Source organism: Muscardinus avellanarius, assembly GCF_963383645.1.
Source record: "Muscardinus avellanarius genome assembly, chromosome: 5".
Taxonomy (NCBI): Eukaryota; Metazoa; Chordata; class Mammalia; order Rodentia; family Gliridae; genus Muscardinus; species Muscardinus avellanarius.
This window is the reverse complement of record NC_137790.1, coordinates 61,422,979-61,435,039: the sequence shown is the minus strand read 5'-3', so window position 1 is coordinate 61,435,039 and position 12,061 is coordinate 61,422,979. Positions and strand designations below refer to the sequence as shown.

Genomic DNA, 12,061 nt, shown 5'->3' with positions numbered 1-12,061 from the left:
CATGCACATGCTTTCATTCATATTGATTTCTGGGGAGGTGGAGAGTACATGCCACCACATGACCATCTTCTTCCACACCAATCAAAGTAAGTCTGAACTCTTCATCATGGCATTATAATCTGGCCCCTCATTACATTCCAAATTTTGTTTCCTTGCATCTATAATCTTTTCTGTCTCTCTTAATCTATCCAACAGGCAATATTTGAATCCAATTTCTGAAACACAATACCCTTCATCTTTGTTCGAGATGTGTCCTTTCAGTTTTCTAGTTCCAAGCTTCATTGAGTGTACCTTCTCAAACTCAGAGAAGCCTGGAGACCCTGTGCTATGCTCACCCCTCCATGTTTACCTTAGCAAAAGCCTTATCACTCTCTTGGGTATGCCCTCATGAGAAGTAATTGCTTTTTCCTTCACTGACAAATGGACGTAACTCAGTGCATATAAATTCATTCTTAATGATGGGAGAAAGTAAAGCAACTTTTAGTGTATATCTGACTTAATTTTACTAAGTATTGGAGTATTTTACTAAGCTTGGAGTGTTGGTACATGTTTGTAATCCCAGTATTGGGAGGCTGACACAGGAGGATCACAGGTTCAAGGACAGCCTCAGCTACTTAGAGACTGTCAGCAACCTTCCCAAAGGAGACACTGTTCCAAAACAAAACAAAATTTAAAAAATGACTGGGTGTGTAGTATGGAGGTAGAATACCCCTGAGTTTTTCAGTCTCTAGCAACACACACACACACACACACACACACACACACACACACAATCTTACTAAGATGGAGCATAAACCTGGATATAAATGCACTGATATTTTTCTCTGTAGATTGATTAAAACAGGGGTTGATAAACTATGGCCTGCAGTCAAATATTGCCCACTGCCTATGTTTGTAAATAAATTCTTGTTGGAACATAACTATGCCAGTTTGTTTATTGTCCATGTTTGTGCCTGTGCTACAGTGACAGAGACTATATTGTACACAAACTAAAATATTTACTCTCTGCCCCTTTACAGAAGAAGGTTGCCAACTTTTGGAAGGTAAGATGCTAATAGATTATACCATTGCTAATAGATGCCAGATAATAAGCTAATAGATAGTGCCAGATTTCCACAACAGGAACATTTATTTTCCATTGCCAGAACATTTCTGTTTCAGGATTTTTTGCTATATTTCATTACCAAATATCTTTGGAAGCTGAGGAGATCATCTTTATACTACATTGAGAAGAAATTACTGCAAGATTCACATTTTGAGAAGAACTCATTGCCCACGGACTAAGATAAAACACAGCTTTCAACATGAAAGACAAGGCTAAAAATGTCTGTCTGGTTTTAGATTGGACTCTAAAGTAGAAACTTTTTCCTTAGTCAAAACAAAAGTCAAGGGGTATAAAAAGGTGTGGTTACAACCTAACAGAGAAAATTGATTTCCCAAAACTCAAACGCAGAATTTAGCAGAACCAGCTCATCCAGTGTTCTGATCATTGCATTTGTCACAGTGTTGCAAGGGGATGAGCTCCTGCCTAGATCATCTTCATCCATTCCTGAGTGGTCCACATTAGAGAAGGCCAGGCAGGGCTCTATGGACCACTCCAGGCATGGCAGTACACATGCACAGCTGGGTCAATTTTGGGGCTTCCTCAGAGCATGTGTCAGCCTGATCTGGTCTACCTAGAAATGAATCACACCCCAGAAGGGCTTGCGAGATGCTTTCCCGTCAAAATGTGTTCCATAGACTAGCATAGCAGGCTTTGTCTAAGCTCTTGTTAGATATGCAAAATCTCAGCTCCCAACCCAGACTCACCGACTCAGCATCTGCATTTTAACAAGATCCCTGGGTGTCTTATACATGTATTAAAGTTCACTACTGATAATCTCAGGACCCCAGGATCTATCACAGGTCTAAGGCCGGCTGCAGAGAAGGGGGTAAGGAGACTAGGTGTGTTTGCATCTTCTGCTCAGTACTCAGTGAGCTACTATGAAGATATCCATTTTTGTTCCTCTCTCTACATCCTAAAATACACATGCATGCTTAAACACACACACACACACACACACACACATACACACACGCACGCACACGCACACGCGTGCGCGAATGCTTGTAATCCCAGCATTTGGGAAGCTGAGACCGGCAAATGCCCCTGGGTTCCATCCCCAGACCCGCAAAAAAATAAAAATAACACCCCCCCCCACACACACACTCCTCCAACCCTCAATTCTGTTTCTCTCAGAGGTCTTGATCTCAACTGTTACAGCTGGAAATCCATTTAATAAATAAGTCTCTGTCAAGGCAGATGGCAGCCAGGATATTGTCAACCCCAGGAGGAATTTGTACTCAACTTTCAGGTGAAAATGAAACAAAATGTCCTCCCTTCCTCTCAAACAACCCACTCCTCACTGAAACCCAAGTCGGCTGTGTGTGTGGATGATACTGGGGACTGAACCCATGGCCTCACACATGGTAGGCAAATGCTCTATCACTGAATAACAACCCTAGCCCTTTTATCAGTTTATTTTGAGACAGGGTTTTGTATCCAGCCTGGCCTCAAACTTGTGATCCTCCTGTCTCAACCTCCTGAGTAGCTGGGGTTTTAGATGTTGTGTCAGTGTGCCTGGCCCAACTCTGAATATGTAACAAAATCAAACAAAAATAAAAACCAAAACAAAAGTTTTCAGTGCTATAATTTTAAGCACTCGGATAGTCTTAGGGCAGGATGTCTTTAGAAAGACTGTTCTGTGATGTTTGTAGTTGCTTTCAGTCATGGGAACTCTGCAGGCCTCGGTACTCAAATATCTGCCCGAAGACCACTGATCACCATTACCGGGATCTCTTCATCTTTCTGCATTCTTAGAACAAGCATCGCTGAGCAGGTGAACTTCCTGGAGCCCTGGGTGTAGGTGGGAAGGGAGCACCTCAAAGTGCTGTTACCACCCAGCCTCCAACATCAGGAGCCCTTTCTGGAATCTAGAGGGATTTTCCTCATAAAATCTCTGTTCTCTTTTGTAATGTTCTCAGAACTTCTCTCTAGCCCTGAGATGATAGATTTTTCTTCTGTGTTTCCATCTTAGTATCTGTCAACACGAATAACTTGGTAAAGCCATGACTCTTGCGGCAGACACCCAGGTCGACTCCGGAGGTAACAGAGCAGCCCTCGGTACTTCTGCAGACAGACAGCATGCTTGGAAGGGAGTGTTTAAGAACCTGTAACACATAGGGAAGCATGCTACAGGGATGGTATTGCTGTATACAGCCCTGGTGGCATCTGCTAGCTCATCACAATGATTTGTGTCAGAATGGAACCAAAATGTGAGCTATAATTTTGGAAAACTGAACTTTTCAAGATTCGTTGTCTTAAATATTTTATCACAAAGGCTGAAGACCCTTTTGGCAATTTAAAATTTAACCACCCGCTCAGAGCCTAAAATTACACTAGGTCAAGGGTCATCCTAAAAAATTAAAATGATGGTGTGTTTTGTGTTATTAGAATTAATTTTCTTCCTTATTACCTTAAAAGTGCTCCTTATTTCCTGGTCTTGAAATCGAGCACAGTTTTAACATAAAAATATTAATTTTCCAGGCATGGGAATGGGGTTCTCTTTAGGAATTTGAGGTTTTAGAGTTTTCAGGTTCTAATAGACATAGGTTTGGTTCTAATTTAGGTTTAATTTGAGGTTTAGTGTATTTAGGTCCTGAAAAAGCTACTGGCAATCTATATAAAAAACAACTTCATACTGTTCAAGACTACAGTCTCTCCATGCCTAGCCTTCTAGGAAAGAGGTACCCTTATTCCTGCGGGAATTAGGTGAGGTTGTGGATGGTGGTTTTAGTGTAAATCCATCACGATTCCTGCATGATTGAGTCAAAGTTCACGGGACACTTTGTTTCTGCCTATACACATACACACAGGTCGGGCTCCAGGGGCGAGCTACAGTTTCAGCATCAGAACTGAACATGCTTCTGAGAGGAGGGGTGGATTCATGTTGAGACATACACTCTCCTTCATTCAACAATCCCAAGCAGGCAACCATGGCTTTGGTGCAAGAGGCAGGCAGGATCTGAGATACAGAGCATGTCCTTAGGACAAAAGAAAACCCTTTCCTTCGTAAATTATTTTGTGTTTTGAGGAGTACACTGAAGATTACAGTAGCTCTGAAAATAAGATAATGGTTGCATAGATTAATGACACTAGAGAGTTGTAATAATTATTTGCAAATCTGTTTAGCTTTATACGATTATTATCAAATATACAGATCTGGCAGTTATGCTTATAGACTTCTTTTTTCCTAGATATATCTGCTGTCACTGCATTTGTTTGGACTTTTGATTTCATCATTTTTTTTCCCTTGTATTTGGGGATTGAACCCAAGGAATTCTACCTCTGAGTGATAGCCCCAGCCCTTTATAAATTTTATTTATTTATTTTTGCCTTGAAAGAGGGTCTTACTAGGTTGCTGAGAGACTCACTACATTGCCAAGGCTGTCCTTGAACTTGTGATCCTCCAGTATCAGCTTTCCAAGTACTTGGGTTACAGATGTACCACACTGTGCCTGGTTTGTTCTCATCTTTTATGTAGTAAGATCTCCATGAGTTGATATGTCTTAGGGTAGTAATGTTCTGGTTAGTCAAATTTTGTAATAACTAGAGTAAATATCAAATTTTAGGTCATAAAAATCTTCTATACTTCGGATACTATTTTTCAAACAAGGGAATTAAAATCATTAAGATTCAGTTCCTATTCTTATGGTATTTATGTAGCATACATGATTTACCCATTCCTAAGTATTAAAACTATGTATGCTGTAAACAATCAAATATTTTCATAACTCAAAAGGAATTCTGGGACTTTTTAATCTCTATTAACCACCAATACTAGTATTGATTTTATTATGGAGTAAAGAAACAAAAATGCTAGTTAGTTAAGAGTTATAATTAATAGAATTTCTCCAGAAAATGACTGCATTCAATGGAAATTCTTTATGGGAACAGAACTCATCTACTTTTATGGGAAGACATTCTTTTTTCTGTGTCATTTATGTATTTATTGGTGCATTGTGATCATACAATTTTTAGGTACAAAATGGTCGAGGCATAAATGCACATATCCCTCGTTTAGCCCTTCCTTAGTTCCCACCTCATTCCCCCCCATTCCTGCCTCATGTTTGGCTTAGCGACTGACCTTGATATGTTTGTGAATGTACATCCTGTGCATTAGGGTGCTTCCCTCTTCCTCTCCCATCCCCTTCAGTGAGGTCTCCGTCTTTACTCATCTAAGTTTTCTTCTTTGCCTAGAGCCCTTCCTATGTCCCACTTTCTCCTTAGCTGAAAGACATTCTTTAAAATTTGTTTTCAAATTTTATTTATTAAAATATTTGATGATTTAAAATTTAATAATACTGTGTTACATGAAGAGTTTTTAAAGAATAAAAATATTATAATTTCAAAATAATGACCATTCAGTTTGTTCCAATGAGACATGCCTTCAGTTTTTGGCAGTCTTGGCCAACGAAGGCAAAAAGGCAACTCACCCAAGGAAAAAATGATTTTTTCTGATGAGGCATTCCATACTTTATTTTCAAGTCCTGGAGACAGAGCCATACACTAAATCGTCAGGTTCTTTGATTGGGCTGGTGTATTCCCATGCATCCTTGTCAAAACAGACTTGAGTTCTAAAAATCCATTGTCACCTTTTCTCTCCTCATTAGTAATATATATTCCTATAAGATATATAAAAACATGGGTAGTCACTAAAATTTTCCACATCAGTCATATAATAATATCAAGACATGCTCTTGTTTGTTTTGATTCTTTTTTTTTTTTTTAAGATGGGTCTTGCTCTGTGCCCCAGGCCGGCCTTAGATCCTGGGCTCAAGTGCTCCTCTCACCTCAGCCTCTCAAGTAGCCGAGATTACAGGCTTATGTCACCACACCCAGCTAATTTATGGTAATATTGAGTCTCAAGTAGTCAAACTGTAGCCTCACTGAAGTAAAACTCAATCTCAGCAGACCTGGAATTAACCTGAGCTGTAATCTCAAGCTCCTGTATCTAACAGATCAAAGATCAAGGTATGAAATCCACCGATTAGCAGTGCTGCTTTGTTTGTGAATTTGAGTTCAAGGGGCTTTGGAGCAGGTTGTCCCAGCTCCTCCGCATTGTTCATTGTGATGGTGAGGTCTATGCTTTGCACTTGGAATGAGTTTGACCCCAGAAGGGCTCTGTTGTGAAGTCTACATATATAGCAAGAATAAACCTAAGTAGTGAGTAAAATATGAAACAACCTCAGCTGGGGGACTTAAGCTTTAGCTTCCTACTCCTGAGCTTTTCTGTACATGTGTTATTATTATTATACATTATATTAATTATGTTAATATTATGTTATTATTCTATATTATTATTTTTAGTTGATAAAGGTTAACTAATAAAATCAAAAGCTTATGCTAATGTATAGTATAGTTCTTGTTAATTAGTTCACTTTCAAAACAGCTTACCTGCCAGGTGTGGTGGCTCACGCTTGTAATCCCAGCATTTGGGAGGCTGAGACCAGAGGATCGCGGTTCAAAGACAGCCTCAGCTACTTAGTGAGGCCCTCTGCAACTCACTGAGATCCTGTTTCAAAATAAAGAATAAAAAATAGGGCAGGGGGTGTAGCTCGGAGGTCGAATGCCCCTGGGTTACTGATCTGAGAAAGAAAGTGCATCTGGCTATGACCCTTTCAGAGAGCAAAGAGTTCCTCTCATGTCTAGGGACTCCTTGCTATAATTGTAACAGATAGGGCATATTCTGAATATGTTGCTACATTAATTCTGCTGAAATAAGCTGTAGATCTATAATCATTGTCATTTTGGGTCTTAAGACTTAAGTCTTAAAGACTTAAGTTTTTAGAAAACAGATTCGGCTTAACTGCCACTGTTAATACGACCTCCAGGAGACATGGTGGCAGGAAATTAATGTAAAACTGTATCACTATAGGTAAATCTTTCTGGACTCACACAGATTTTTTTTACATTAAAAGTTCTTAATGCAAGGATTGTGCTGGTGTAGTTTTGAGCATACAGTGTGACTTCCTGGTTGAGAGAGTATTAGACATATCGAATTTGTATGGTTTACCTATATATGGGAAGCCATATTTATAATAACCTCTAGCAGATATTTTTCATGATTGCATCTTAATATTGCTATGGGTGAACTTTTTTATGGTGCTGGGGATTGAACCTAGAGGCATTTTTACCTCCAAGATAAACCCCTAGTCCTATTTATTTATTTATTTATTTATGGTGGTACTGGAGGTGGAACCCAGGGGCTTTCTACCTCCGGGCTATACTCCCAGGCCTATTTTATATTTTATTTGGAAACAGGGTCTTACTAAGTTGCTGAGAGCCTCACTAAGTAGCTGAGGCTGGCTTTGAACCTGTGCCATCCTCCTGTCTCAGCTTCCCAAGCGCAGGGATTACAAGCGTATGCCACCACTCCCAGCTCTATTTTTTTCTTTTGAAACAGGGTCTTGATAGTTGCTGAGAGTCTCATTAGTTGCTGAGGCTGTCCTTGAACTTGAGACCCTTCCTTCTCAGCCTCTCAAGTCCTGGGATTATAGGCATGTGTTAACATGCCCAGCAGGTAAGTTCAAAGTGAACTAATTAACAAGAACTATACTATACATTAGCATAAGCTTTTGATTTTATTAGTTAACCTTTATCAGTTAAAAATAATAATGCAGGAAGAGTTTCGTTAAGAATATGTTGAGCTCAAGGAGAAATGATTCGGGAGCAGGCCTGTGATCCAGGCACAGAATGCCTAGGATTATTTTTACAGAGGCCGTCATGGTTCCCACCTATGAAAAATCGGGCTTTGTGCCCAGCTTGTTTCAGTGTGTTCCTGCCCCAGGAGCTTGTAATCCTCCCAGTGAACATGTCCTTTGTCAAGGAGCCAACTCCTTTCTCTACACTTCCTATAGAGCCACAACCCAAAGATCTGCCCTGGATCCTCACAAGAAAATGTAAAAATTATTGACTGGTTTAAAGCAGCAGTGCTAAGTGAATTGAATGCATTGTATTGAAACAAGGAAGTTATTGATAACTGTATGTTGAATTACATTTATTTTGCCCTCACATAACATATCTGCTGTTGGTAACAAATAAAGCAGAATGTGTATATGATTTGATGAAGTCAACTGTGTTTCTTTCATTCTGGGAAATGTTACCTCCCAGCACCTGGGAGGAGTCAGAGGAAGTATCAGAAAATGACATCTAATGGGTTACATGATGTTTTTCCTTTAATGAGAATGATTTTTAAATGCCAAGATTAAGTTGGGCTATGAAAATTTCTAACATTTCTTGTTTTCTTTCTTTCTTTGCCACATCCATGTCCATTGATTTATTTCTTTACCTTCCTCTTCACCTTGAAGAAGCCGTCCATTGATGAGCCATGTGAGGTTTGCTTTGGGAAATACATTCTTTAGTAAGAAGGCAAATATTCTCTAGGATAGACAGAAAGAGGATTATTTGTAAATTTAGAAGAAATTGGTGCTCCTTTCATATCTACCAACATTCACATGAAACGAACTGGCAAAAAAAAAAAAATAAAAAAAAAATCATTACGTTTAACCAGACAACTGCAAGGCTTGTCAACCTCCAAGATTGGTTGTGTTAATGCTGCATGTGGGCGGTTGCCTGTAGAGATATTGTAAGTTTATGGCTATAATCCTAGGACAATTTTAGAATCTAGGACTATGCAAGTGTTACAGGTTTGGGTTATAGGTTCTGGAAATGGAAAATCATAACTTTGTGCAAGCAGAAAAAAATCGATACTAAGTGTAACTAAAGAACATAAGGAAGCAGTTATAATGGGCAGAGGCCAGCAAAAAGTGTTGTTGGACTAGAAGGGAAAAGAGACCCAGACCCACTCCTCACTTCTGGTCTCCAAATAATGTAAGACTATTTGAAGGAACAACCACAGAAACTATCTAATATCAATATGGAATTTTGGGCCTATGAACAGTTTTCCTAGTTATTTTTATCTTGATTCCATGCCTTATTATTTCCATTTTACCAGATGAGAAAAATCAGCGCACTGAATAGTTAAAGAAAGTAGAAAATAGTGGCATAATTAGGAAAGATTTTATCTCAGTACCTATCTGTTTAAGATAATTCCTGATAAAACACATTGTATCCAAACAAGAAAGAAATGGCAAAACAGCTAGCAGTATTAGAAATGCAAAGAACTAGCCGGGCGCTTGGGAGACTGAGACAGGAGGATCGCACAGGTTCAAAGCCAGCCTCAGCTACGTAGTGAGGCTCTCAAGCAACTTAGTGAGACCCTGTTTCCAAATAAAATAGAACATAGGTCCAGGAGTATAGCCCAGAGGTAAAAAGCCCCTGGGTTTCATCCCCAGTACCACCCAAAAAAAAAAAAAAATGCAGAGTTTAGATTCAGGTCTCTATTTTATCTTTATGTATTTACTTATTTATTTATTTGCTTATTTATTTTGTGGTACTGGGGATGGAACCCAGGGGTATTCTACCTCCAAGCTATACCCCCAGCCCTATTTTTTATCCTTTATTTTGAAACAGGATCTCACTGAGTTGCAAAGGGCCTCACTAAGTAGCTGAAGCTATCCTCAAACTATGATTCTCTTGTCTCAGCCTCCTGAATGTTGGGATTACAAGTGCGTGCCACCATGCACAGGTTTTTATTTTATTTTATTTTATTTTATTTTATTTTTGACATGGCTTTTGGGAGGGATGTGTTTTCTCCCATGTACTGCTGAATGTGTTCAATACTATACTATAATTCAATATATTCATCTGGCACCCTATAAAATTATAATTCAATTATGATGACCTATTTTCTCATCAGCCTAATTCTTAATATCCAAATATTTCCACATAGACAAGGACAGTGGTTAACTAGTAAAGACCAATAAAATCTTTCCTAAATATGCCACTGTTTTAAAATGTGAACAGGAGAGATATGGACCTGTGTTTTATTGGAGGTCTCTGTTGAAACACAATAGGGTATTCACCTACATAGATGGAATAGGCTCCTTAACAGAGTACACTGAGGCACATATGTGAGTTGCCCCCAAAAGCAGGGGGCAGCTAATGGATGACAGCATGATGAGGTCAACAAATATTTGCAGCCAATTACGACTGTAAGACTGATCGTTTCTGTACCCATGCTTATAGTTCAAAGACAACTTAGCCCCATTTTTTATTTTTTATTTTTTGCAGTACTGGGTATGGAACCCATGAGCATTCTACCTTTGAGCGACACCCTTAGCCCTATTTTTGATTCTTTGAAATAGGGTCTCACAGAGTTTTTAAGGGCCTGACTAAATAGTAGTTGAGGCTGTCCCCAAACCGCAATCCTTCCTGTGTCAGCCTTTAGAATGCTGGGATTACACTACACCCGGCTGGAAACCCTTCTACCTCCGGGCTACACTCCCAGACCTATTTTATACTTTATTTGGAGACAGGGTCTCTTAAGCCAGTGAGGCTGGCTTCAAACCTGCACGATCCTCCTGTCTCTGCCTCCCAAGCGCGGGGATTACAAGCGTGTGCCACCACGCCCAGCCTATATTTTTTTGTGTGTATTTTTTTTTTTTTTTTTTTTTGGTGGTTGTACTAGGGATTGAACTCAGGAGCATTTTACCTCTGATCTAAACCTCCAGCCTAATTTTTTTTAAAATTTCTTATTGGTGCATTTGTAGTCATACATCTTAATGTAGTACAAAATGGTAGAAGCATACATGCACACATCACCCAATTAGCCCTTACCCAGTTTCCACCCCTTTTCCTCCCCCCTCTCTCCTTCTCATGTTGGGCTTAGTGATTGACTTTGATGTTTGTTAACGTTTATCACGTATATTAGAGAATTTCCCTCTTCCCCTCTTCTAGCCCCCTCAGTTAATTGGCCTTATTTGCTCATCTATAGTATCTCCTTCTCACTAAATTACAGAGGGCCTCACTAAGTAGCTGAGGCTGGCCATGAACCTGCAATCCTCCTGTCTCAGCCTCCCAAGTACTGGGATTACAAGCATTTTCCACCTGGCTCCTGTTTTATTATTTATTTTGAAACAGAGTCTTGCTAGGTTGTTGAGAACCTTGATAAGTCGACGAAGCTGATCTAAAACCTGTAATCCTTTTGTTTCAGCCTTCAAAGTATTAGGATTATAAGCATGTACCACCACATCTGGCCACAAAATTCTTGTTAATCGTTTAAGGAATGTTTGTCCCAAACTAACAGTACAAGGTTGATTTAGCCCAAACTTTCCTAAATTATCTCCCCCACAACACGGATAAGGCCAACATGATAACAACTAGGAAGTTTTCAAGTTTCAGAGGCATCATGACCTTGTGAGATATGTAAAATCAACAGATCATCAACCACTAGGCTTTTAAATATCCCATTCTAGACGACCAGAGAGATGCCCAGGAGTCTATAGTCATCGATCATTTCTTAATCTAAATTTCTTTACTTTCCCCCACTTGCTTAAACATAAAAGTTGCTGGAAACATGTGCATTGGAGATTATCCCTTTACTTTTGAGAGTAGAAGCATTTCATTTTTTCCAACTCTAGCTACAAAATATAATAAAAGTGTTCCAAAATTCATTTTAATTTGCCTTATTTATTTATTTATTTATTTATTTATTTATTTATTATTTTGGTGGTACTGGGTTCCTGGAAGCTCTTATACTTCCGGGCTACATTCCCAGACCTATTTTATACTTTTTTTTATTTTTGGAAACAGGGTCTCTTAAGCCAGCGTGGCTGGCTTCGAATCCTCCTGACTCCGCCCCCCGCAAGCGCAGGGATTACAAGCATGCGCCACCACGCCTGGCTGCCATATTTATTTGAATTGTAGATGTTTTATTTCATTCATTCTTCCATTTTCTCCAAGCTCTTTGGCTTTTCTTTTGACCATATTTATAATAGCCATAGATGTCAAGCCCAAAATCAAAACTCATAGTCTGACAATTGGGCAAAATACTTGAAACTGCAGGTGTTCTTGACGCATATGGAGTTTTGCCCAGATTTTACTCCACCCTCTTTGCCT

The 12,061-nt window shown here is 39.3% G+C and overlaps 1 protein-coding gene across 1 annotated transcript in view; it reads right to left on the bottom strand.

Annotated features, from left to right (window-relative positions):
• CD96 (CD96 molecule) overlaps positions 1–12,061 on the bottom strand; it is a gene marked incomplete at both ends in the record, with an annotated part of 98,414 nt that overhangs the window by 32,811 nt on the left and 53,542 nt on the right. Inside the window, 3 exon segments of the mRNA XM_080696510.1 lie at positions 5,536–5,608; positions 5,612–5,724; positions 8,391–8,481. Of these exon segments, the coding sequence (XP_080552636.1) occupies positions 5,536–5,608; positions 5,612–5,724; positions 8,391–8,481 (277 nt within the window).